Genomic DNA, 26,958 nt, shown 5'->3' with positions numbered 1-26,958 from the left:
GGTTTTTTTATCCGCAGTGAGTCTTGAAATATTTTGGTCATAAACTTTTCTTTACTCTACCGCGCTTCTCAGCTCTTAAATGACGTGTTGCAGCACACTTTACAGGTATAATCCTTGTTTTGTATTTGTTTTTGCCAACAATGTGGATTTGACACACGCCTGTATTGAGTTGCATGAATCACGTCGCAATGTTTCTATTCTGTAAATATAATATAATTTTAAGGACGTTTTTCAAGCTTTGTATTTTATGCAGCTCTAAACTTTGTTTAAATAGGTGTGTTGCTTTATTATACTGTCTATGCCTCCTTTCTATATATGTTTATAAGCTGTGTTAACGAGCCTAACAACCTGCTTTTACAAATAAAATGACCTGATTAACGCATAATTATTGGTTTAAATTTGTGGTTAAAAACATTTTCATTTCTAACTAAATATATGTACAAACTGACAGTTCAACACGCCGTTAGAAAGGGGATTTTTTTTATTACATTATTTTTCACTCTATACATATGGATATATATGTGTGTGTGTGTGTTCTAGCTATGTACAATCACATGATGGAATTATATGGTTACATGAAGGCTCTGATCAAACAGTATGTGTAGAATAAAATACAATATGCATCAGCGCAATCTCTAAGGCGTAGAGAACTGTTAGTTGCATCGGTTCACAGGCTGCAATCAGCTTTTCAGCTTTACCTTGTTCAGTGAATATGACTGAGTTTACACAACATTACTAAATTTAGTCATATTTACGAGGAAACATCTTCGATATTCAAAGGCACAGCCGCAGACTAGAGGTGTATCGCAGTGACGGGTGGTTTAAATAACTGACTATCTGAGCCAAAATGCTGCTGCAAACTGATGCTCGTGTGTCCGCCATAGAGACTAATAAAAGTTTTTCAGATTAAAATGGACAAACCTTAAATCAGGACGGATTATTTATACGATATGATTTGTCTTAGCTTAGAGTTTGTCGTAATACCTTACACTAGGGCAGCTAATGGTTATAGAGTTTACAGTTTAACTCTAAAAATCCCAGTGTGTAAATGTTTACTTTCGATAAAAACAATGTTTTGTCTTTATTTCTGAGTCCAAATCCTGTATTCTTACATCCCGGCTCTAGTTGGCTGTGACTAGGAAGTTTTAAAAAAAAGGAGGAACTGTGCAGATACAGCAGTGCTGACGGATTAACACCCACCGTCGAGCCCTGTGCACATACCCCTCAGTGCTAACCGGGCACAGTCACGCTGTCGACGTCCACGTTTCCCGGCCGCAGGTTAAGAGGATCCGTCTTTGCTCTGTCGGATGTCGGCTACGCTCTCTGGGACCCTGGCCACCATGCCCTCCAGAGACTTCGTCAGACAGATCTGGCAACCCAGACGAGATCTGTGGGGAGAAAAAGATGACTGTTAAGTCTTTAGCTTCATGGTCGGCATGTTTTACGCAACAGTTATTTGTGCATGTCGAAAAAAACGTCATAGTATAGTATGTTGAAAAAAAGTCATAGTATAGCATGTTGGAAAAAGTCATAGTATAGCATGTCGAAAAAAAAGTCATACTATAGTATGTTGAAAAAAAGTCATAGTATAGTATGTCGAAAAAAACGTCATAGTATAGTATGTCGAAAAAAAACGTCATAGTATAGTATGTCGAAAAAAACGTCATAGTATAGTATGTCGAAAAAAAACGTCATAGTATAGTATGTCGAAAAAAAAGTCATACTATAGTATGTTGAAAAAAAGTCATAGTATAGTGTGTCGAAAAAAACGTCATAGTATAGCATGTCGAAAAAAAAGTCATACTATAGTATGTTGAAAAAAAGTCATAGTATAGTATGTCGAAAAAAACGTCATAGTATAGTATGTCGAAAAAAACGTCATAGTATAGTATGTCGAAAAAAACGTCATAGTATAGTATGTCGAAAAAAACGTCATAGTATAGTATGTCGAAAAAAACGTCATAGTATAGTATGTCGAAAAAAAAGTCATACTATAGTATGTTGAAAAAAAGTCATAGTATAGTGTGTCGAAAAAAACGTCATAGTATAGCATGTCGAAAAAAAAGTCATACTATAGTATGTTGAAAAAAAGTCATAGTATAGTGTGTCGAAAAAAACGTCATAGTATAGTATGTTGAAAAAAAAAGTCATACTATAGCATGTCGAAAAAAAAAAGTCATACTATAGCATGTCGAAAAAAAAAGTCATACTATAGTATGTTGAAAAAAAAGTCATACTATAGTATGTCGAAAAAAAAGTCATACTATAGTATGTTGAAAAAAAGTCATACTATAGTATGTCGAAAAAAAAAGTCATACTATAGCATGTCGAAAAAAAAAAGTCATAGTATAATATGTCATTTTCAAAACATCATGGTATGTTGAAAAATAACTCAAATAATGCCATAAAAGTAATTTTCAAAAGTCCATTTCCATAGAAATAAACAATGAATTCATCCAATTACCAAGTATTCCTTGTCTTCTAGTCTATGCAGACATGATACCACTGAGAAATGTCTATAATTTCTATAAAAATCCAATTAAAGTTGCTATGTTCAATAGAATCCCACTACAATAAAAACAGGTTCATCCCTCACTAGAAAATGGTGCATGTATGTGTATTTCTACAGGCCTGCTTGTGTGTTTGTGTCCTCCTTACGTGTCAGTCAAGCCGTAGGCTAAATCTAGCATGTCCATCTCCTCGTCTGTGACCGGCCCCAGAGTCTTGTAGACGTCCTCGTCAAAGATCAGATGGCACGTGGAGCACGCCAGGGTTCCCTCACACGCCCCTGAAACCACACACATATACACTTTTTAGTCACTTTTGTCAAGTATTACGATTCGATATCAAGATTTATTGAGATTTTTGTTAACACTAGACCATGGGAAAAAGTTGAATCATACACTCCTAGGGACTTTTACTTTGGAAAATATCTAAATTGACACAGTACAAATGTTTGACTTTCAGCATGTATGTAATCAAATATATCAGTCATTATATAAAATCCCCTTTACTGTCTTGTTTACGTACCAAAGCCATCAAAGTCGAGGTCTTCATTAATGACAATATCTAGCAGTGAGTCTCCAGGCGATGCCTTCACTGAGATCTTCTCCCCGTCTCTGTTGATGAAGTGGACCGTCACCTTGTTGTCTGACCTGATAAAACACACACAAACACTTTTAGTTTAACAATTCCAACTCATATTTTCACCAATACGCAAACAAATAACTTGTTTGTACCTGTCAGGCTCCACCACATTTCACTGCCCTCTTTAGATTTATTTTATTGAAAACAAATGGTGCTTAATTTACAGTGCAACTGTAATACATAAGCTATATAAAGTCTTCTATTTGTGCATGAAATAAAATATTTAGAATAAAAAAAAAAAATAGTACAGATACATGTAAATGTACTTCAACACTCAAGTAAGTAAAATAGTGACAATGATATATCAAAGAAACAAAAAACACGTGTATGAATATGCAGAAATACAGTGAACGCACCAGATGTAAACAGCTGTGAAAATACAGCAGTTCACTGACCACTAGTGGTCAGAGCTCATCACTACACTCAGACCACAGAGACCAAAGTGCTTCAAAGTCTCAGAACAGTGTAAACTATATAAAATCACCTTTACTAAAATCAAGCAGACAAATTTCACTTTGAGTGGTTCATCATACGTCACGACGCATCAGGAAAATGATCATTGTTTCCTACATGGCCTACTGAATTCCTCAAAATGAGTGTGACTTATCAGTAAATCACTTTTTTTTTTTTAAAGTTTTATCACATAAGCAGGTGTACTTTCAACATTTTTCATTGTCTGTGCAAAACAACCACAAAGAGACGCAAAACTACCACAAAGAGACGCAAAATGACTACATAGAAACACAAAATGACCACAAAGAGATGCAAAACAACTACAAAGAAATGCAAAACAACCATGAAGAGATGCAAAACGACCAGAAAGACGTGAAACAACTACCTCAAAACACATGTTAAACCTCTGTTTAGCTGCCACTATATAAACCTTGAAGACGATGACTTTCACAGAACTATGACATATTTCAACAGTGCTGGATCTGTTTTTGCACCGTCAAGGACAAACATTCTTCATCTGCTCAGACACGCCAGACAAGACACTTTTTAGCTGAAGTTAATGTTCTTTCCAAGTTATTACATATTCTATTTGATTACAGTATATTGGTATGTCCACCAGCAACAGTGACACATCCACACCTTGCACAAATAAACAGGTTGTTTTATGCAAACTAGTCATGAGCGAACAGAAACCTTCTGCGCTCTTATAACTTTGAATGTTTAAGTGGGAATCAAATTAAGATGCCAACTTGTTCAGCTTCATACCACAATCAGAGGCTGTTCCAGATCAGGTTTCAACCAGGATTTGAAAAATGAAAGTGAGATGGGAGCAATGAACTTTGAAATCCTTGAGCAGAACATATTACAAAATACCAAGTATATACAGTAGCAAAGTAGCCAGAAAGAAGGAACGATGAGTCATTTATCACACTATTATTCTTCTGACTGACTCCGCAACAATGAAAACAAACATGTGAACACGCAACACATTGACTACCGCCATTCTGTTGTGAAAAAACAATTTGTAGACCAACGAAAACTGATAATGAAGACTCACTAATCCCTTTACTTTCCATAAAATAATAAATCATCTATAAAGAGTGCAGCTGTCCTTGATAGGGATGCACCGATCTATTGAATTCAACTTTATGTTTATAAACTATATACAGTACATTATATACTAGAATTTTAATTCCTGTTCAAGTTTTAACCAAAACGTGCTGCATTTAAGAGGTTTACACTTGTATTATAATTTATGTTAATTTTGAAGATTTTCTTTACCAAGTTGCTGGTGTATGATTTATTACTTTTAATTTTTTTCAACACTGTTTTTATTCTGCTTTGTAATAAACAATCTGTCATCTAATACACATTTACAGTTCACAGAAGAGTGTGCCTTACTAATAGAACAAAAATAATAATTAAACGAAATAAATAATTATGTATAAAATGTGCCTTACCAACAACAACAACAAAAAAAACAAACAATAAAAATAAAATAAATAATATTACAAATATTTAAAAATATATATATAAAAGTAAAAAATAGAATAAAAAAGGTGGTGGATGTCTATCACATTTGTATTAATTTAATAATGAATATAAATTCAGTAAATCTATATCTATGTATTTATTTTTCACATTTTGTTTTACAAATTTAGAAAAGAAATATTTAAGTTAAGCCTGAAACATCAGGCTTAACTTAAATATTTCCTCACACATAAAATATTGATCCCATTCACCTCCACACAGTGAGGCATACAGCTTATTAATTAAACACTGATATCAGATCGGTACTCGGTATCGGCTGGTACCCAAAGCTCAGGTATCGCTATCGGGACTGAAAAAGTCAGATCGGTGCATCCCTACTAATCGATCAGTTGATTTAATCTTAAGTTTCTCCACAAAGAATCACACAAAAGCACCACTTAAAATCTTTAAATCTCAAAGATGTGCTCATAAGTTTCTTGGAAATACGTCATTCAGCATGAAAAAACATTTAAAAAATGACTAATCGACTAAATCTTAGTGGATTAAGACCAAAACAACCATGATAACCCTAATAAAGAGCATTCAAGTGTAGACTATTCCACTTAGAAATTTCCCAGACAACCTATGAAACTGTCCGATTCCGCCCAGCCATAAACTTTAAACTCCATGACCTCCAGGAACCCTCAGGACCAGTGGGAACCCAGTGTAATCCGCTTTAAAAAAATGATGTCAATTATCAAACTCCACACATTATCCTGCACCACATGACCTTAAATGACAAAAACAAGCATTGCCTTGGAAAAACCTGTGTGAAACTTGTGCTTTTGAACATGATAGTTATGGGAGAGTCAGGCCGGCCATGCACGCATGTACAGGGACAGTGTTGACCAGTTTAAGGCCGACATTATGCAACTCAACAAGCTGTTTGGCCCTGGGAAGCCTAGCCTTGGTCAAAGCCTTGTACCTGAACAGAAAGATGGATCACTTCAGCACCATCCAAGGTTCAATCTGCCTTTCCTGAGATATCTAAGAAGATAACACTATAAACTGTCACTCTGTTGCTATTGTGTGGCATACACTTAATAGTTTTCACACTATTTAAGATCTCAATAATAACACTAAATCCAAACCTGATCAATTTGTTTCAATCAAACGGCTACAAAGAGATGCAAAACAGCCATAAAGAGATACAAAACAACCACAAAAAGACGCAAAACAACCACATGACACAAGCCAATTACAAAGACACGCAAAACAACAACAAAGAGATACAAAACGACCACAGACACAAAACAACTACAAACAGACGCAAAACAACCACAAAGATACGCAAAACAATTATGTGACACAGAATGACTACAAAGACAGAAAACAACAACTAAGAGATACAAAACGACCACAAACAGACGCAGAACTACAAAGAGACGCAAAACAACCATATTACACAAAACGACCACAAACAGACGCAGAACTACAAAGAGACGCAAAACAACCATATTACACAAAACGACCACAAACAGACGCAGAACTACAAAGAGACGCAAAACAACCATATTACACAAAACGACCACAAACAAACGCAGAACAACTACAAAGAGACGCAAAACAACCATATCACGCAAAACAACTACAAAAACATGTAAAACAAACATATTACACAAAACGACCACAGACGCAAAACAACCACAAACAGACGCAAAACAACCACAAAGAGACACAAAACAACCACAAACAGACACAAAACAACCACAATGAGACACAAAATAACCACAGAGACATAAAACAACCACAAAGAGACACAAAACAACCACAAAGAGACACAAAACAACCACAAAGAGACACAAAACAACCATAAAGAGACGCAAAACAACCATAAAGAGACGCAAAACAACCACAAACAGACGCAAAACAACCACAAAGAGACACAAAACAACCATAAAGAGACACAAAACAACCATAAAGAGACGGAAAACAACCACAAACAGACGCAAAACAACCACAAACAGACAGAAAACAACCACAAACAGACCCAAAACAACCATGTGACACAAAGCAACCACAAAATGACCACAAACAGATGAAAACAACCACAAATAGACACAAAAAAAACATGTGACACAATGGTATATATATATAGTGACATAGTGAATCAAAACAACTACAAAAAGATGCTACCTTTATTTATTTTTTGTTGAAGATTTCACAGTTCACACCAAACTCCATTCACAAATGTGACACTTTAATGATGCAACACCACATTAGAAGTTTTAAAGCAACCATCCAATAAAAGCTCAGACATAATAAGCCAAATAAACCAAACAGTTCATTTTACATTGTGTAGTATTAGTACTGTTTTCTCTCCACTGACCCCAGTCAAGCAGAAAGGCTAAAGCTGCCAGGTGTGCTGATTAGATAGGTCATGTGTAAAACGCTGTTTTTTGAATGGAGTTTGGTGTAAACGACAAGTTCAAACATTGTGCTGTATTTAAGCAGAATATGACTCTCTTAAAGTAAAGTTACCTGCCTGAGAGACACATTACCTTGTAGTTAAACAGTACATGCCTCTTTTAAAAGTACAGTGACCTACCTTAGAGGCTGTGTGCCGGTGGTGAAGCTCCTCTGTCCGGTCAACCAGGCTCCAGACGTTAACCTCGCAGCCGCCGTCCTCCACGAAAACTCTCCTAACCTAACGTGAGTTAATCGTCTTAACGCGGTTACTAAAGCCATTTTAAAGTAAAGAAACAAAGCCGAATTGTAGCTGAGACTCTAATGAACACGTAAACACCAAGCAGTCCCCACTTCTCCACGGAGAGAAACCCACAGAGTGTGTTTCACTGAGCTAACTGAGCTAAAAGCTAAGCTTGTTTTAGCTGCGAGGAAGTCACTCCGTTCATTGCGTAACGTAACGTGTCACCTATGGCAACACTATGGCAACGGGCTCGTCGTCTTAGTTACTGAGTGATGATAATGATGATAAACTGTTAAACACACAGAGAGAGGCTGATGCTATCTGCTGCTATCTCACACCCAGATTAATGTAATCAAATCAGGAGTCCTCCTGATGTGTCTCTGAGAGAGGACAAACAAGTCAGAGGACATGATAAAACTACTTCCTGTCAAGGTTTTCAAAATAAAAACTGACTGGAACAGCAACTGGGGTGGATTAATGCACAAACTGGCCTAGGCTGCAACACCTATATTATATTAACTTTGCAAGAAACCCAGATTATTTTTCATAAATAATGTCATTAATTTACGAGAAAAAAAGTCGTAATATTACGAGAAAAAAGTCATAACTTTACGAGAAAAAAAGTCGTAATATTACGAGAAAAAAGTCATAACTTTATGAGAAAAAAGTCGTAATATTCCAAATATAAAGTCATAACTTTATGAGAAAAAAAAAAAATAACACGGAAAATGACTACTTTATATTATGACTTTATTCTCATAATACTACGACTTTTTTTCTCGTAAAGCTATGATTTTATTCTCGTAATATTATGACTTTATTTTTGAAATCTCAGATTTATTTTTTCCTCAATGTGGCCCTAACACTCCATCGTACCGTCATACCATAGAGCTACAACAATGATAAATAAAAATGTAAACAATAAACAGTTATTCATTTCCATTTTTAAAAATCCACAGGGCCGCATGTGGCTCCGGAGCCGCAGGTTGCTGACCCCTGATCCAGAGTTTAAAATTAAGTATAATTAAGAAATAGAGGGAGTAATTAATCATATTTTTGTTGTCATGCTCTCATTCATTATCAAAAATGTTTTTGGTTCTTTTATTTTGAAAACTAAACCGACTAACTTCTTGCTGAGTTGTGGTTAGTTATGGCTGGCTTGATGGTTAGAGGGTTAAAGGTTAAGGTTAAAATGTTGTATAATTAAGAAAAAGTAATTAATCATTTTTCTGTTGTCACGTTTTCATTCATTAACAGAGGTTATTTTATTTTGAAAGCTAAACGGACAGAGTTCTTGCTGAGTTGTGGTTAATTATGACTCGCTTAATGCCGCTAACACAAAGTGCTCCATGCCTGTCCACGTGCTTGCTTAAAGTTTACCAATCAGGCTGTGAGTGAGTTTTTATGTTTGTTTTAAATTACTAAGTCAGCCGGTGGTGTGGAGTTAGAGCAGTTTTCACTATGAGGACGTTCCCTTTAAGCGGTGTAAGTGCCCCGAGTATGAAAATCGAGAAACTCAAAAGTATTGCTTAACAAAGTTCAAAAGGTCGTCCTCCACACTCTTCTCTCCTGCCAAACAGGTTGGAGAAAACCGAAATCAGTTGCCACAGGCAACCTTGAACTTTGTTTACAACATAAAAACAAGGGAATACAATAAGCACCGTAATAAGTACGCACCGCGTGATAGGAACAGGTTGAATAGCTCACGTACTACAAAGCATTTACAACATAACAATTACGTCTCTGATTTAAATTATATATGTTGTTTATGGTTGTTACATCAGCAGTGTGTATGTTACTGCATACACACCAGGTGGAGCCAGAGAGATAGTATTTATCACATACTTCATAAAGAATCCATATGTATCTTCAGACTTTAACATTGCTGCAATAATTCTGGATATGGCATATAAAATTCCAGTATTTTATTTTGAAAAATTGGAATCAGGTACCTTGAGTTTCTATCTACAACCAGGTCTACAGTACTACATCCCCTTCCCCAAACAACCATTAGTGACCTCCACAGGCTCTGTCCACGTTCACAAATATTGATAGAGCCACCCAATTTAATTAACATATGACTTTATTTTGAAAAAAATGGAATCAGGTACCCTGAGTTTCTATCTACATCCCTGGTCTACAGTACTAACACCTGTTATAGCCCAGCCTTCCCCAAAACAACCATTAGTGACCTCTACATCTCTGTCCACGTTAACAAATATTGATTGAGCCACCAAGTGCCATTCACCTTCAACATATTTACAGAATCTGGAAAACAGAATGTATACAGTATAATAGGATGTCAAGGAAAACTGCACTTTATTGGCTGCTGTTATACCAGTGTTGTGTTCAAAGTTTTAAAGCTTTATCAGGAAAGACTTGAGGGCAAAGTGCATCAAATATCAGCTATCATCAAGCTATGGGACATGCAGATTAATCAATAATCTCATTCAGGGTTATTAGTTATGGGTTTATGACCAAGACTGTGATATATTACTGGGTGGCTTTTTGTTTCTGAGTGCTCTTCACTGCTGTCTCAGGTAAGCAACACACCTCGTCTATACACTGAAACAACCGTCTGTCGGTTAACTGTTGCTTATAGAGCACAGGGCAGTGGAAAGAATCAAGCAGCAGCTTAAAGTTGCTCTGTTTATCTGGTGTTTACAGGATGATGAAGCTAGTGCTGCTGTTCCTGACGCTGTCAGGTAAGATCTTTCATGCTTGTTTGGTACATTAAGTGTAGTAGAAAGATCTTTAATGCCAGCGTTTAATTTATGTCTTACTGAATGCTTTAATTTGCAGATGATGTGATTTTGTTTTATCATGAACACAAAATATTTTCTTGATATTGACATAACTAAATTGAGGTTTTCTAGTGATTTTGATTATTCAGAAATCATAACATAATGGGGTTTTGACAGCTTTTCATGTGGCGATCATGGAATAATTGCCAAATAAATAGCTTTTCTCGTGATCATGAAAAAATCTCAATAAAATCAACTTATGTTGAGATAGTGAAATATCTTCCCTCAAGAAAACCAAATAAAAAAAAAATATTTTCATGATCAATTTTTCTTTGACATTACAAGAAAAGTATGTATAAAGGCCTCTTAATGTTTATGAAATTATAATTTTCATAGTCTGGCCTTCTGTTTTTCCTCCTGTGCCATATTTCCTCTGATTTATTGGAGAATATAACAATTAATGTCTAATTAGAGGCTTTTGACAGACTAGGGAATTCAGTAAAAGATTGAGGATTATGTCATAGTTCATAGATGCCTTGGCATCAAAATGAAACGTAATCAGAACAACTGGCCTTAGACTTTGACCATTATTGATTTATTACACTGTTAAAGAAAAGCTCTGTTGCAAGGTGAGGTGCAGGAGAGCAAGGTGAAAAGTCACGAAGAGAAATCATCACACTGGCAGGTAAGTATGCTTGAAAAATAAGGCAGACTTTTATTTTCAGTCTGTAAAAATTCCATCAAACAAAGGAAAAAACACATGGAGGGAAAATCATCCTCTGCATTCAGTTACACTGCTCACCACATGCCTGGTGCTGCTCTTTTTTTACCACTCTCCTTTCCAAACTCTACTTTCACACATGGTCATATAACCTAACAGCCCGCCTTTCCAGTTCAAACTGACTTATCAGGCGAGTGCTGCCATCAGCTCAGACTGGAGACACCTGCAGTAAGAACCTGGGAAATCAGAGCACACCTTGGAGCCACTCAGTCCCTGTCAGTCAATTAACCCCTTAACTACCCACATAAGGAAAAACAAAGATAACTGTGATCAACCCCACTTGGCTTTACCAAACAGCTACTGAGGGAGTTGTTGCTTCCTCACATTTCACACCTCCTCCCCCTCTGGCTTACATAAGTCAGGCAAACGTGACAGATAATCAGCAATAAGGTTTTTCTTACCAGGACAGTGCTCTATGGTGAACTGGTATGGCTGGAGGGCTAGGCACCAACGCAGAATCCTTGCATTCTGATGCTGCTTGGATTGCATCCACTTCAAAGGTCTGTGGTCTGTCTGCAATACAAACTCTCTTCCCAAAAGGTAATACTTCAATGAATCAATAGCCCATTTTATAGCCAGTCCCTCCTTTTCCACAGTAGAGTACTTTTTCTCCCGGTCAAACAGTTTCTTACTTAAGAACAGGACAGGTTTCTCTTCACCAGGTTCCCCCTGGGCTAGCACCGCTCCTAGTCCAACACCGGAGGCATCAACCTGCACAAGGAATGCTTTCGTGAAGTCCGGGCTCTGCAACACAGGAGCTTGACAGATCTGCCTTTTCAATGCCTGGAAGGCACGTTCACATTCATCATTCCATATCACTTTCGAGGTTGATTTTTTTGTTAGTTCGGTGAGTGGTGCCGCCAATGTAGAGAAATGGGGAACAAACCTTCTGTACCACCCCACCAGTCCTAAAAAGGATCTCACTTGCTTCTTGGACAGGGGTCTTGGAATCATCTGTATGGCCTTTATCTTCTCTATTTGTGGCCTTATCTGCCCACGGCCGACCAGGTACCCAAGGTATTTCACCTCCTCCTGAGCCCAGGAACACTTGTTTGCATTCAGGGTCAGCCCGGCTTCCTGTATCTTGCTTAGGACGATTTCAAGATGCTGCAAGTGTTCTTCCCAGGATTTACTGTAGATTACCACATCATCAAGATAGGCAGCTGAAAACCTGGAGCAATCATTAAGAACAATGTCCATTAATCTTTGAAAGGTCGCAGGTGCGCCATGAAGGTCAAAGGGTAACACAGTGTACTGGAACAAGCCCATTCCTGGAATCTGGAACGCTGTGTATTCTTTGCAAGATGGGTCAAGAGGCACTTGCCAATAACCTTTACAAAGGTCTAATGCTGTGATGTAGTTGGCTTTCCCGATTCTCTCTAGCAGCTCATCAATACGGGGCATGGGATATGAATCAAAACAGGAAATACTGTTCAGTTTCCTCATGTCGGAACAGAACCGAGGTTGAGTACAATTTTTCTTGGGAACAAGCACTATGGGGTTTGACCACTCACTTCTGGATGGTTCAATGACTCCCATGTCCAACATCATCTGCACCTCCTTCTTCAGTGGTTCCATCATTCGTTCTGCAATTCTGTAAGGCTTCAGGCGAACAGGTTTAGTGTCCTTCAGAACAATTTTGTGTTTTATCACATCAGTTCGGCCAGGTTTTTCTGAGAACAATGATGGGAAAGATTGTTTAAGCTCACCCAGTTGATGCCACTGATCCACACTCAGGTGCTCTGGAGGGATCTGGGGTTTACACTTCTCTCTGAAGGGCATCATGTCCGCTTCCTCAGCTTCCGCCACATCATCTTCAGACTGGACATCCTGGACCATCAGAACATGCTCTCCACCTGTTTCCAAGGGATTTCTTTCATGGTATTCCTTTAATAGGTTTACATGGAGCAGTTGCTTGTGTTTTTGTTTATCAGGACAGGAAATTTCATATGTTACTGGGCCCACCTTTCTGGTAACAGGATAGGGGCCTTGCCACTTCGCTAGTAACTTACTCGGCCCAGTAGGGAGCAGTACCAACACTTTCTGTCCAGTTTTCATTTCTCTTTCTCGAGCATGTTTGTCGTACCATACCTTTTGTTTATGTTGAGCCTCCAGCATGTTTTCTTTGACTCTTTCTCTGCAACTTTCCAGTTTGTCTCGCATCTGCAGAATGTAGGAGATGATGTTCGTTGTTGGTGACGTTGCCACACCAGCCACCCAGTTCTCCTTCAGCATGTCCAAAGGGCCTCTCACCTGTCTGCCATACAACAGCTCAAAAGGGGAGAAACCAGTTGAAGCCTGGGGTACCTCTCGATATGCAAACAAAAGGAAAGGCAACCATTTATCCCAGTCTTTGCCAGTATCATCAACAAATTTTCTCAACATTTGTTTCAGGGTACCATTAAATCGCTCGACAAGACCATCGGTTTCAGGGTGGTAAGGAGTGGTTCTTATCCCTTTCACACCAAGTTGAGAATACAGTGACTTCATTAGATGTGACATAAAGTTTGAACCTTGATCTGTTAAGATCTCTTTAGGGATGCCAACTCTAGAGAATAACTCCACTAAACATCGAACTATATGTTTGACCTGAATGGAGCGCAGTGGATAAACATCTGGATATCTGGTTGCATAGTCACATATCACCAGGGCAAATTTGTGTCCTTTGCTACTCTTTGGCAGGGGACCAATGATATCCATGGCTATTCTCTCATAAGGCACACTCATAATAGGTAATGGTTGTAATTGGCCTCGGTCTGAAATTTTGGTGGGGGCCACCACCTGGCAATCATGACATGTCTTGCAATACTCCAGTACCTCTTTGTATAACCCTGGCCAATAGAAGCGCTCAGCAATGCGGTTATAGGTTTTGGCCTGCCCTAAATGGCCAGCCCATGGAATAGTATGACCCAAATGCAGTATTACTTGACGATACTCTTTTGGAATAACAAGTCTGGGATTCTCAATGTCTGCCAAATACAAAAGGTTTTCTTTTATGACAAAGGGATCCCCAATTACACCTTTCAGCCCCCCTGTGCCAGCTTTTTGGACCCCATCTATTTCACAAACTTTTGCAAAGAGAGGTTTCAGAGAGGAGTCATTCTCCTGAATCTCTCTGAAATTGTCAGGGATTTGCCATTGTGGTTCAATGGAAGGAGTTAAAGGGAGAGAAGGGTCAGGACATTTAGCTTTATCAAGATTTCTGTTTTTCTCCTGACGACGCTGACGTTTTGTTTTCTTAACCTTATTTCCCCCTTTAAACAAACCATCATCTGCATCAGGTAGGGGTTCTAACCCCTTGGTGACAGAGCGAGTCACTACAGCACAAGAGTATGCTCTGGAGTTTTGCTGGACCAAATTGTCTAGCACAGGCAAATCTTCTCCAAGGATTACATCATATGCTAGGTGATCTAGCACACCAACAGTTAACATAAAGGCTTGCCCTTCAACCTCAATGATCACTTCTGCAGTTGGGTAATCTTTCCTACATCCATGAACACATGTGATATTTACATTTCGTTCAAAGTTAGTCAGTGAGTTGTGGAGTAGGCTGAACTTTACCAAAGTTTGCGAACTACCAGTGTCAGCCAGAGCCTTTGCCACATGACCATTAACTGTGACATCTACTACATGTCTATGTGGAATCATTTCATTCTCATTAACATCATCATGGTCATCATTATCAGGACGAGGTACAGAACACAACTCAACTGTTTTTGATCTTTTTAAAGGACAAAAGCACATATTATTCTGGCACAATTGTTAATAATTGATTTAAATGGCCAACCTGTTATTTTATCAGTCAACAGGCTTTGTTTAATCTGCAAAGAAGTCTCAGGTTGTCAAACACCATCTAGGTCACTGGGTTTCTGCCTGTATGTGAGCATCTCTAACATTATCCGTGATTCGGATCCGCTCCAAAATTGAATAGGTTCTTTCTTGGCCTATGCTACACCCTTCCACCAAGTTTCATGAAAATTAGGCTAGTAGTTTTTCCACAATCCCTCTAACAAACGGACAAACAAACCGAACCGAATGCAGATCCTTTGCCATTTGAGAAGCCCCCTCAAGCGGCGAAGAAAAGGCCAAAAACATCTAACTATAAAATACCCTTCACAGGCCTCCAAGCTGCCCCAATTGTAGTCCCCAGAGGTTTGCAGAAGACATCTTCAACCTACCAGCTCCCCGATGGCTTTCGACAGGGCACTGAACACTCTGACATCCGTGAACCGGTTCCTGGCGGCTTCCGACAGGGTACCGAGCCCTCCAGGAGATTCATTGTTGACCTCAACACCGGCGAGGTGCAGGAACACATCAGTGAGATGGAGAGAAGACACTGGCTGACAAATGAGGGTGAGAAAAAGTGAAATAGTCACAAGTTATAGATATTCAGCCATGATTTATTATCCCACGACAAACTAACTTATAGACTCTCATTATACTTAAACAAGCCTGTATAATCTAAAGGTTCTTCTGTCTTCCAGTCCCTGAAGATGTTCCAGTCCAGAAGAATGGTGGTGGTTGGGTCCGAGTGGAGGAACCCTCTGTTCCCCAGCTCCCAGAAGGTTTCAGACAGGGAACAGAACCCATTAGGTCTATCCCAGCTGGTTTCAGACAGGGAACCGAGCCCATTAGGTCTATCCCAGATGGTTTCAGACAGGGAACCGAACCCATTAGTTCTATCCCAGATGGTTTCAGACAGGGAACCAAACCCATGGGGTCTATCCCAGCTGGTTTCAGACAGGGAACCGAACCCATGAGGTCCATCCCAGATGGTTTCAGACAGGGAACCGAACCCATGGGGTCTATCCCAGCTGGTTTCAGACAAGGGACTGAACCTGTTCATAAGGTCCCAGAGGGTTTTAGGCAGGGAACAGAAGCATCTTTTCACATCGCAGACGGCTTTAGGCAGGGAACCGAGCCCATGGGGTCTATCCCAGCTGGTTTCAGGCAGGGAACAGAACCCATCAGGTCTATCCCAGCTGGTTTCAGGCAGGGAATCGAACCCATCAGGTCTATCCCAGCTGGTTTCAGACAGGGAACCGAACCCATGAGGTCTATCCCAGCTGGTTTCAGACAGGGAACCGAACCCATGAGGTCTATCCCAGAGGGTTTCAGACAGGGAACCGAACCCGTGGGGTCTATTCCAGCTGGTTTCAGACAGGGAACCAAGCCCATTCTTACAATCCCAGAGGGCTTTAGACAGGGAACTGAACGCTCCACCTCTGGGCTCCAGACCAAGACGGTGGCATGTAAGGGGGAGGTCATCAACGGAAACTGCTATGAGTTCAACCCCACGTTGCTGGCCTTCCAAGATGCACAGGTTAGACACATCACATCTCACGTTATAATTGTTGACCTCCCCATAGTAAAAGTCTGTTTGTGGCTCTACAAATTAAATGCGTTCTTTGTCTCCAGGCCTTATGCAGAGCTCTCGCCCCAAATGCTGAGCTTGCATCTGTAACCACTGGCGATCTGCATTCCCGTCTGGTCTCCCTGGTAACCAAGGGAGGCAAAAGCAACCCCGTGTTGACCTGGCTTGGAGGCACGGTCAAGGCAAGTTCCTCTCGTTAGAAACATTCAGAATAATGTTCTGGAAAACGATCTCACATCACCCGATTTTTTTTACGAATGTGCTCAGTGACGCCATCAGTCTGTGGTCCAGATTGGAGGTCAAGGAGAGTGTCATCAGATACGTTATCAACAGGACAGAGTGTTATTCTTGCCTTGGTAAAACATTGACCTTTGAACTTCTCTTTTTGAAACGCTCCATCTGTTTCTGTGCTGTCACTAAACAAGGCCAGACAAGTAAAAAGCTACACAAGTAAAATCCCACTTATACATCAATGCAACAGTTACTGCTAGTTTCACTTTAGTAAAGGCTCTGAATACTTCCTCCACCACTGTATATGTTCATATATCAACTGTCCATTTTAATAAGAATGGTTTAATCAAGCTTATATGTGTGCATATTGTTGATATAATGTATGCATGTTGCACACCTCAGAACCAGCAGGCGTCCTGGCTGGACGGGTCAGAGTGGAGTTATAGCGACTGGATGCCGGGTCACCCCAACATTCACACTGATAAACCCGTCTGTGTGGAGATGTTCAAGATGGGTAAGAACACGTCGCAGACACATATTAACACACACTAATGATTTATGCCTGAAATCAGCATTTCCTAGAAGACTTCTGTATCAGATAGGGAAGCAAAGATCCAACTCTTTTAGTCCAGTATATGATGCAAATAGTATAAAACATTGAATTGAATAGGCCATTAAAGTGCAAAAATCACACCTGTAACTGCACCATTAATCAGTTACAGATCAGTGAAGCTCAGATAACGGTCTGACTTTGTCATGGAAAGTTTGATAAGATAAAATATTAACTTATATGAAGGAATCTTTGCCCTGTGGCACTAAGAACAACCTGACTATCTGCTTATTGTTTTGTCCCTTTAGCACATTTATACATTTTAGATACTACTGTAAATACCAGACATGTTGGGCGCTGTCATAGTTTTACAATAAGGTCTTAGAAATAACCCAAAGAATGTGTTTTACGTTAAAGGTACTATACGTAACAATTTACATGTACAGATTGTAATGTAATTTAAAAACTGAGACCTTCCACGACTTTCTCGGTTGTCTTTAACAGCCTGTCGTCTGATTTCTATGTAAGGAAATTGTTTAGTTTTCACATATTTTACTGTAATTTTTTTAAAATATTTTTTAGACAATTTTCACATATTTGTTTTTATATTTTTTCACATATTTTACTTATAATTTTCCATCATAATTTTTAAAAAAAAATGTTTTTCACTAATAATTTCCTGACATTTTTAGGATATTTTTCACATATTTGCAAATGTTTTTTTGCGTGCTTTTAGGCTCTTTACAAATAGATATTATTTTGTTTAGTTTTCACATATTTTACAAATATTTTTCAGCTATTTTAATATATTTTACAAATTTTTCATACATTTTTCAATATTTTACTAATACTTTTCTGACATTTTTCAGATATTTCTGAATGTTTTTTCATGATCTTAGCCTCTTTACAAATAGATGTTTTTTAGTTTAGTTTTCACATATTTACAGATTTACATATAGAGATGTTCCGATATCTTAACTTGTGGTTAAACAAGTAAATAAATAAAAACCACAACTCTAACAACTCTATTGTGTTTTTCAATTCTGTTCTTACCCTTTTTGCAGATGAGAGCTGGTGGACGGCCGCCGACTGTGAACTGACGAGAGCGTCCATCTGTTCTTACCAGATCACTGCATGAAAAACACAAAGAAACAGCAAAAGAGGATGACTCTCTTTGATTTGTTCCCTCTTAACAATCTTACAGACATTATGTTTCCATTTCTTTGGGCTACATTCGTCTGCATCTATCTGCATTTCCTCGAATAAAACTAAGCATATTACATCTGTTTCTGTTTCACATCTGTACACAACACTGAAAAGAAATAAGACATTCTTACCTTAGCAGTCACTCTTCATCTTTTCAGACAAATAAACCATAATTCATATAACTTATTTAAATTTAGACAAGACTTTAATGATCATTTTCCACTTGTGTATACAAAGCAGTTTATACAGATTAGGGAGCCAAGTTAAAACAATTTGTTACAATTTAGTACCTGGAAAGTGCAAAAGTACATTTCAAATACGCAGAAATAAAAATCATGCTGTACATTATATACCGTATTCATAAATAATCACAGATATACACACACATCCATTTTGGTGACAGTCACAGAGAATGTTTGCTAAGACACAAAATAGTACTTTTTGATTCGAAGTCCTATATTATATTATTCTTGGTTCCCGTTAAAACTGTGGAGGTTTTAACATCTGGAATGCTGCTTTCATTTGATTACCGGTAAGGTCAGGGACGATGAGAGAAACCTGTGTTAACGCCACACTGGGATAAAGGCACTCCGTTTTGTTGCAGTCGTGGAACAACTCAAACAGTGGTCTTTTGTCTGAATGACGAATGAGGATGAACGAATAAACATCGGTAACACTTCTTTTCATGGTAATTAGGTGATGATTTCTTTAAAACAAATGCCAAATTAGCCCAATATTTACCTCAAAAATTACTTTATTATAAACATTATTTAATAATTATATGCTAAAATAGCATATAATTGTTAAAACTAATAGAAGACGCTTCTGATCAGGCACAAATCTCACCAAGTTATTTGCTAACTATTATCTATTTATCAGCAGACATTGAAAAAAAGCAATTAAATTTGTATTCTTTTCCTGGAAATGTATTAAATAAATTATCAGCTATTGGGAAATAGTGGAATATAATTATTAAATATGTATAATAAAGTCATTTTTGATAATTTTTTGAGGTAAATATTGGGGTAATTTGGCAGTAATTTCCAATAGTTTACTTGCTAATTATCACCTATGAATTACCATGACATTTGCAGAAGTGTTACCGAAACATTTTATGCACCTTTCACAGAAATCTCATAAAGAAGGACACAGATTGGTCTTTGCACTCCATCTTGCTGTGACATTTAAATAAAAATACAAAATCACAAACAAAAAAACAAAACAACTAGAGGAACCCTGCGTCCAATGCCGAACCCATGACCCATGAGCCAAAACAATCATGGTTCATAGACTCCGAGACGCCGTATCAACAGAATCCGGCTAAAAAAATAAACATGCATCATCTGCATATCCTCACACACACACTCAATCGGACACACAGGTATGGTGCAAAAATATAAATCACACAGTCTCATCCACAGGAGCTTCATACTGTGGCTTTTGTCGTGTCACATTCACACACAAGCAACCGCGACAAGGCATGCAAACCTTCTTGATGCCCCTTAAAAAGGAAAATTCAGTCGCTTCACGATGAGCAGGAAGGAGAATGAGATGTAGAAATAACAGAGGATGATAGGAGGGGAAAAAGGGAGGGAGTACATTTACTGTCCCAGTGAAGCTGTAGGAAGACTGGAGATAAACGGCTGACAGAGCAGCCAAGACAGGACAGAATAAACAGGAAGAAAGCATCGACAGCCACCCGACGACGGAGCTGTATTGCTGTTAACACTGACATCTCATAAAGCCCTTGAGGATTTTCTTCTTTCTCCTTCTTTTTGCAGGTGTCTGAAAAGTCAGAACAGTTTAAAATATGCCCTACCGACGTGTGATTTTAAAAACTGCTACTTTTACTTATAAATAAACACAGATTCAAGTAACTTAAAAACATTCGATGAAGTGTTTTACGCTGTGATAAATCTTCACGTGGAAGCTTTGAGAATGTAGTGTTTTTGTCTGTAGTGAGAAAATGTTCTTTTTTACAAAACTATATGACATTAAAGACGGACGCTACAGATGTTTCTAGAACAAAACAAGTCAGCTATATATCTAAGCGTAAAAAAAAACTCATCACTGTGTCTGCTGCTATCTCATAATGGACCATGCATACGAACAGATGCCAAGTTGCTGAGCACACATGCATAAATCTGTCCAAAAAACAAACCCAAAAGAAACAAACAATAAAAAAAAACAACACACACACATATAAAAACGCATAAGAAAGGCAGAGAGTTTGGTCTAGTGAGTGATGGAGCCGTCTTACTGCATTAAGGCTGCTGTGTGGCAGCTTCGAGGCGACCATGAGAAGTCTCGGCCTACAGAGCACAGGCCCGCCTGTCTGCATCGAAGGCAAACTAAGATGAGGGACAAAAAGGCCACTTGAAACTACATTTTGACAAAGAGCATGGCAATACGCTGCACACACACACACACCCTTGTACTTCTATCTTTGTGGGGACACTCATTGATATAATGCATTCCCTAGTATCACTTAAAATAGGGAGGCACCAATTCAGATATCGCAGTGTTGCTGCAGTGTATGAGCAAAACAGACAAGTCGACGAGTCCCCAGTTCACCCTTCTGGGGAGAGTGACGCTGCGTGTATTGTCCCAGCATGTCTCCACCGCATCATTTAGTTTAGTCTAAATAGTTTAGTTTAGTTTCCACTATGTGTCTGCCCGGCGTAACGATAGCGGGTGTGCGACAAACCGTGTGTATTATGTGCTACGTTAGCAGCTGTAGTGTTCACCGTTGTCACACACATACGGTTTGTCAGTGCGGCGTAGCGTTAGCGAGTGTCCGACAGACCGTGTGTGAGTGTGGGGTTGCCGGTGGCGTTATAGCTGTGAACGCAGCTGTAGCAGTGTGTGTGCAGTTTATTTGTCGGTGAATAAATGCTACAACACTCCTCCAAAACCAACTCCCTGTATCTGCAACTCCGGCTCAGACTCACTTAAGGTGGACCAGCTTTTCTCCTTTAAGCGAGAAGCCACTCCTCTGAGTTTTGCTCAGCTTTTTAGCTATTTCTTTTAACCGTTTAACCAATAATAAAATTCTTAATGTCGGTTAAATGGTTGATTATTAACATCCCCAGTGCATCCCTACCTTAAAACCAAGTCTGAACCTTCAAACAGGCCTTTGAAGGTCTGTCCCAAAAGTAAGCACCAGCCAAAATGTCCTCACTTTGAAGGTCAACCTTGGTCCCCACAAAGATAACTGTCCAAGGACACACACACACACACACACACACACTCACACACATACATACACACATACAGGAGAGCAGTTAGTGGGCCGATCCTGTCAAATTGAAACTGTGTAGCATCATGTAAAAATGATGATGACTAGCCGTGGGATGAAGAGCCATGGTGTTTGGGAGTGGTTGGTAGTGCTGAGGCTGGATTTGAACCGCGGCGCCAGCGCCATACGCTCAATCCAAATACACACAGAAAAACATAACAGACACATGTGATGCTCATTGATCTAGCACCCCAAAATACCACCCACTTGGTGATTGACAGGTATGGAGGTGAGAGGAATGTGGGATGTGCGTGGAGGAGGAGGATGAGGAGGATGGGGGATACTGGGACGGGTCAGTTGGTGTCGTGTTGGGTGTTGTACACCGTCTCCCCCGAGGAGATCTGGGTAAGTCTCTTGCTGGAGCCCCACAGCTTCCGCGTGATCTGAGAAGAGCGGAGGAAGAAGAGGAGGATGAAGGAGAAGGGTGGGGAAAGAGTGGATCGTGAAGTCAAAGGAAAACGGGGGGAAAAAAAGGAGGGATATGATTCATGAGTGATTGATTAGTTCATCGGAGCTCGTGAAGCATTAAAGAAATAAATCAAAAGATTCAGTTTGGTGAGAAAAGATGAAAAGGTGCGATGATTCACACTATTCAGAGAGAGGGGGACTGCCTGTATCCGACATCTACTGTACACTACCACACTACCTATCAAAGTCTATCTTGGCGCACGATTATTAGTTTGCATTATTAGATTGTAGCTACACTGTTAATATGGCTTGAGTTTGCAGAAGCGTTAATTAGTCACAGCATATTTGTTTATAGTCGTAGTAGAGAACACTCAAAACACGTCACGTAATGACACTTCAGGTAAACAGCAGGGGGACGGAGTTTATCCCGGGTCGTTGGCCGCCGAATCAAGTCAAATATTGCACAGATGCCAAATATTTTTTTTTTGAAAAAACAGAATGAGGTAAGCACAAAAAAAGTTGTTTTTCGTGTCACAGTTGTGGTTCGCTCAGCTGTGTGCTGAAGGAATGTGTTAAATCTGTCAGATGTGAATGTGTGTGTGTGTGTGTGTGTGTGTTCGGGACTGTGGGCGACAACCATCCCTGAGAAGGAGAGGTGACGGTGGATTAAAAGGTCTTTGAGGACATTGAGGCCAAGCATTGCAACACAGGTGCAGCAGGTTTATGTGTGTGTGCGTGTGTCAGCTACAGCAATGGGAAAGGGAAGGGAGGGACTAGAGCCGCCGGGGTTTATGGGAGCTGGAAGTGGGGCTGAACACCAGCTGGTCGCGCTGGTGCAGCAGGCGGGTCGGCGAGCGAGCTCGGAGCGGGGCCAGAAGAGGGGAGGCCATGAGCGGCGATCCCTCCAGGCTCTGAGCGATGTAGTTCCTCAGCGAGCTCTTTACCTCCGCCGGCTTGCCCACGCCCACGATGATCAGCTTGCCGTCCTCCAGGCCCACCAGGACGTGGCTCTGCTCTTTAGTGACGGAGACGCAGCGCACCGGCACCCTCATGGCCATGGGCTCCGAGCACAGAGACAGACTGCAAAACAATCACTTCTGTAATAACCACATGTTGGTGTTTTATTTGAAAAAGACAGTAGATGTATGAGAGTTTACCTGTAGAGGTCACGGAAGGACAGGTATCCCTGCTCGCTGCCGATGACAACATACTCTCCTGAAACACACATATCAGTCACCTGCTCCTTCAGAGGCTCGCTGCAGAGGTGCTTCCCGTTTACAGAGTAAAGGTGGAGGGCGTTTTTATCCTGGGAAGAGAAAATAAAACATTTTACTTAAATCTTTCTTAGGATTTTGCCAACTGTTATCCACTTATTTTATAAACAGTGCGTGCACCTTGAGCGTTGCTTTGCCCTCGAGGCAGGTGTGGACCAGCAGGTGACCCTCCCAGGACACGGCCAGGTGGAGGATGGAGAGCGGCAGGGAGCTGTCGCACGGCGGTCGCAGGCAACGCATGTACTGACCCCGACGCACCGTGTGGATGATCACCGTCCCGTCCTGGGGCGCACAGAGAGGAAGCAAACATTAAATAACACAGTGGTTCATAACCTTTTCCCTTCAGGGACCCCTTTTTCTATCATTGGGTAAACTGACGACCCCCGACTAAGTGACATATTATATGGATTCACGCCTTTGTATCATCTAGACTGGACTATTATAATGTTTTGCGATGAGGCCTGCCTGCAGGAGATGCATAAAACAGTGGTGAGAGCAGTCTGGTGTGTGCTCTTACCCGCGATCCAGACACCGCCATGTCCAGCTCCGTGCTGATGCTGACGCTGACCACCTCGTTCGTGTGTCCGTACAACACCTGGACTGGTTTGGGATACAGACCCACGGGAGCTCCGCCCTGCACAACAGAGACAACGAACACAACGGGCTTAAAGAGAGAGAATGAATCTGGTCGTCTGACATAAAGACAGAAGAAAGTCACAGTAAAATAAGTTTTCATCCAAATTTTGCGTACATTTTAAGTAAGTTTCCAGATTTCAGCAAAAGAAAATGCAAATTAAAGTGCGTTTCCATCTAGTTATGTGACTATTAGGACTTGGGGTTTTTAAAGGGACAGTTCACCCCTTTTCCTCTTACCTGTTGAGCTATTTATGTTTTAAAATGTGCATAAAAACAGGTGGATTGTAAAAAGCACGTATGAATCTGATGCAACAGTTGCATTAAGTTAAACATCAATGGATGTTAAATATATTCTAGTTACATAATTACATTAAATAAATAAGATAAAATAAGTAAAACCCACAAATGAATACTGTCCCTAACAAACAACGTTTTTCGTTTCTGCATGTTTTATGAAGTTAAATCTTTTATTTGTCAGGGTGTATCAGCGAGTCCTGGCTGTCCTAACCTGCTGCAGAACCTGCCACACCATGCAGGTCGTGTCTCTGGAGCCGGAGATCAGGTGGATGCCGCAGTGGTCTGTCGACAAGCAGGTCACGATGTCTGGAGGAGAGATGAACAAAGCCACTGATTATTACAGGACGTATAACACTGAATCGTAAACTTCACTCAATCTGTATATTTTTATCAGTTATTGATAAAATAAAAGCCCCAAAGAGTAACTTTATCCTAACAGGAAGCTCAGGATGAGCTTACTAAAGGCATAAAATGGGGTTTAGGGTAAGGTGTGTGTTTACCCATGTGTCGGATGTGCTGTCCCACAGTCTTGCCCTTAACCAGGGAGGTGACCCGGAGGCTGTTGTCCCAGTGGCCACCGCTGAAGAGCAACTTGCCGTCGTGGGAGGCCACAAACAGCCCGGCTGTTACCTCCAAGCCGGGGGCGAAGGGTCCCGACAGGAAACGCTGGGTCCTAGTGAGAGGAAGAGGAGGGTTGGAGAGCTTAGAAATGATCTTTCAGAGCACAGCATGGTGGTAGAGGCAGCATTAAAGTGTTCTCACTTGGCGTTGGACACTGTGGGGTCCTTAATGAAGGTGAAGTAGTTGGAAATGTTCTTGTTGTAAGGCAGCCACCCATGGGTCCCAACCAGGCAGTTCTGACTAACCGTCACCTGGAGACAATGCATGAACATTTCACCGTCTATCTCCTGCACTTCATTCATTCCTTTTATTATTACAAATTCTACAATTTAAAGAAGTACAAAATATAGTATTAGCACCGAGGCTCACCATGGTGTCAGGGCTCCCCTGGGTGATGAAGGAATGGGACTGATTCTTTGGCACCACGACCTTAACCAGCGGCACGTTGTCACTGATGCCCTGCAGCATGACAGGGGAGAGAAAGTTATTATAGGAGGATATTTTCATGACAAATGACAGGTTAGAAAAGAATCACAGAGCCGTAGTAGAGAGCTCAAACCTCAACAAAGAAGGACTTGAGGTCGCTGAGGTGTTCGAACATGCTGAGAGGACACGAGTCCAGCTGAGCCTTCCTCTTCTCCACTTCCTCCTGAGACAGACGCACCGGATGGGGCTCCTACGCAGTGAGACACACGCATACAAAAAGGTCTAAATCTGATTCATCGACACAGATACAGAACTTCATTAGCTGGAGTCGTGATGGTGTTTCATGCGTCTGCACCTTGACTAACTGGCAGGGCGTCTGTCCAAAGTTGCTGATCATGCCTTCCACGGCCTTGCGCTCCTTTTCGTCAGTGATGGCGTCCAGATCCACCGCCCCTGCAACACCAAAACAATAAGAACACTACACTGATAATTCACAAAGGCAGTGATTGGAGCGTCGTTGTTGCAAAACGCTTGCACTTAAAATGTCTCCACAAGCTGTTCTGGATGCTTTACCCTCATATGTGCAGTAGTAGAAGACGTTGAGGGCCTCCACTGCTGCAGGGCCCCTCTGCTTGTAACCAAAGATCAGATCAATCCAGTGATGTAGGTGGGCTGATACGTACTCCGACTCCTGTCACAAAACACATAAACAACACACAGACATGAATATTGTTCATTCAATATTCTATCTCCTGAGAATGATCCCTAAGAAGTAAAGTCAAACAACAGCAGCAGAACTAAAACTGCATCTCACCAGGGCTTTGCGGTGCTTGTAGATGAAGTCCTCGGGGGACTTGGCCCATTTGGGCAGGACGACGTCATTTACTCTTTCCTTGGAGATCTGCAGGCGACCCAAATCAAAGCCTGAAGGACGGTAAGAAGAAAAGACGAGGGAACAGAAAGAGGGAAACAAGAATAAAAGGAATCAGAGAATTAATACAAAGAGACGAGTCTGCCAAGTCTGAATCTGCTCTGACAAATATTGGCCCTTTAAGAAAATACATCCTTTGATGGTAGTAGTCGGAAATTTTGTGTATAACATGTTAAAGCATTTGAAAAACAATACTCAAATCTCACCATTTTGGTTCTCAAGGAATTCTGGGAAGTAGAAGAACTCGGGGATGAGCTCCTTGACGTCGTTGGGGTTGTCCATGAGGGTCTGCCAGGTCGCAGGGATGGAGTGGAACTGGCGGTCGGCACAGTCGAACCTGAGCCAAAGCAGGATGAGTATAATGAACACTAGAAACAGCAGCTACGTGCCGGCACACAGCG

The 26,958-nt window shown here is 40.4% G+C and overlaps 3 protein-coding genes across 10 annotated transcripts in view; 1 reads left to right on the top strand and 2 right to left on the bottom strand.

Annotated features, from left to right (window-relative positions):
- Positions 1 to 460: 460 nt before the first annotated feature.
- Positions 461 to 8,139, bottom strand: LOC119483575 (adrenodoxin-like). The gene is made up of 4 exons (XM_037761810.1): positions 7,679 to 8,139; positions 3,031 to 3,155; positions 2,659 to 2,788; positions 461 to 1,388 (listed from the first exon to the last, which is right to left on the bottom strand). Exons 1-4 carry the CDS (start codon positions 7,816 to 7,818, stop codon positions 1,280 to 1,282), a joined length of 504 nt encoding a protein of 167 aa, XP_037617738.1. The 5' UTR covers positions 7,819 to 8,139; the 3' UTR covers positions 461 to 1,279.
- Positions 8,140 to 9,665: 1,526 nt separating this feature from the next.
- On the top strand, positions 9,666 to 18,740 carry LOC119483529. 4 transcript variants are annotated; one of them, XM_037761732.1, is made up of 8 exons: positions 9,666 to 10,320; positions 10,448 to 10,485; positions 15,425 to 15,658; positions 15,790 to 16,234; positions 16,277 to 16,628; positions 16,724 to 16,861; positions 17,313 to 17,424; positions 18,525 to 18,740. In XM_037761732.1, the coding sequence occupies exons 2-8, from the start codon at positions 10,449 to 10,451 to the stop codon at positions 18,596 to 18,598; spliced, it is 1,392 nt and encodes a 463-aa protein (XP_037617660.1). In that variant the 5' UTR covers positions 9,666 to 10,320; position 10,448; the 3' UTR covers positions 18,599 to 18,740. The 4 variants fall into 4 exon arrangements, with proteins under 4 accessions (XP_037617660.1, XP_037617663.1, XP_037617662.1 ...); XM_037761735.1 differs by having other exon boundaries at positions 9,669 to 10,320; positions 15,790 to 16,066; positions 16,319 to 16,628; XM_037761734.1 differs by having other exon boundaries at positions 9,672 to 10,320; positions 15,790 to 15,870; positions 15,955 to 16,628.
- Positions 18,741 to 21,726: 2,986 nt separating this feature from the next.
- The window catches only part of nbeal1 (neurobeachin-like 1), a 40,241-nt gene continuing 35,009 nt past the window's right edge, over positions 21,727 to 26,958 (bottom strand). For 4 of the 5 annotated variants that reach the window (XM_037761623.1, XM_037761626.1, XM_037761628.1 and 1 more), the window contains 13 exons: positions 26,764 to 26,894; positions 26,441 to 26,550; positions 26,200 to 26,317; positions 25,982 to 26,079; positions 25,760 to 25,876; positions 25,570 to 25,659; positions 25,342 to 25,451; positions 25,080 to 25,252; positions 24,791 to 24,885; positions 24,164 to 24,280; positions 23,767 to 23,928; positions 23,530 to 23,678; positions 22,858 to 23,452 (listed from right to left, as the gene is read on the bottom strand). In XM_037761623.1, coding sequence (XP_037617551.1) covers positions 23,146 to 23,452; positions 23,530 to 23,678; positions 23,767 to 23,928; positions 24,164 to 24,280; positions 24,791 to 24,885; positions 25,080 to 25,252; positions 25,342 to 25,451; positions 25,570 to 25,659; positions 25,760 to 25,876; positions 25,982 to 26,079; positions 26,200 to 26,317; positions 26,441 to 26,550; positions 26,764 to 26,894 — 1,777 coding nt within the window. In that variant the 3' untranslated portion in view covers positions 22,858 to 23,145. Of the gene's footprint in view, positions 22,348 to 22,857; positions 23,453 to 23,529; positions 23,679 to 23,766; positions 23,929 to 24,163; positions 24,281 to 24,790; positions 24,886 to 25,079; positions 25,253 to 25,341; positions 25,452 to 25,569; positions 25,660 to 25,759; positions 25,877 to 25,981; positions 26,080 to 26,199; positions 26,318 to 26,440; positions 26,551 to 26,763; positions 26,895 to 26,958 lie in introns of those variants that run through there. The other variant, XM_037761625.1, reaches the window with a different exon arrangement.

The sequence above is a fragment of the Sebastes umbrosus genome, chromosome 24 (assembly GCF_015220745.1).
Source record: "Sebastes umbrosus isolate fSebUmb1 chromosome 24, fSebUmb1.pri, whole genome shotgun sequence".
Classification (NCBI taxonomy): domain Eukaryota; kingdom Metazoa; phylum Chordata; class Actinopteri; order Perciformes; family Sebastidae; genus Sebastes; species Sebastes umbrosus.
This window is presented reverse-complemented; position numbering and strand designations above follow the sequence as displayed.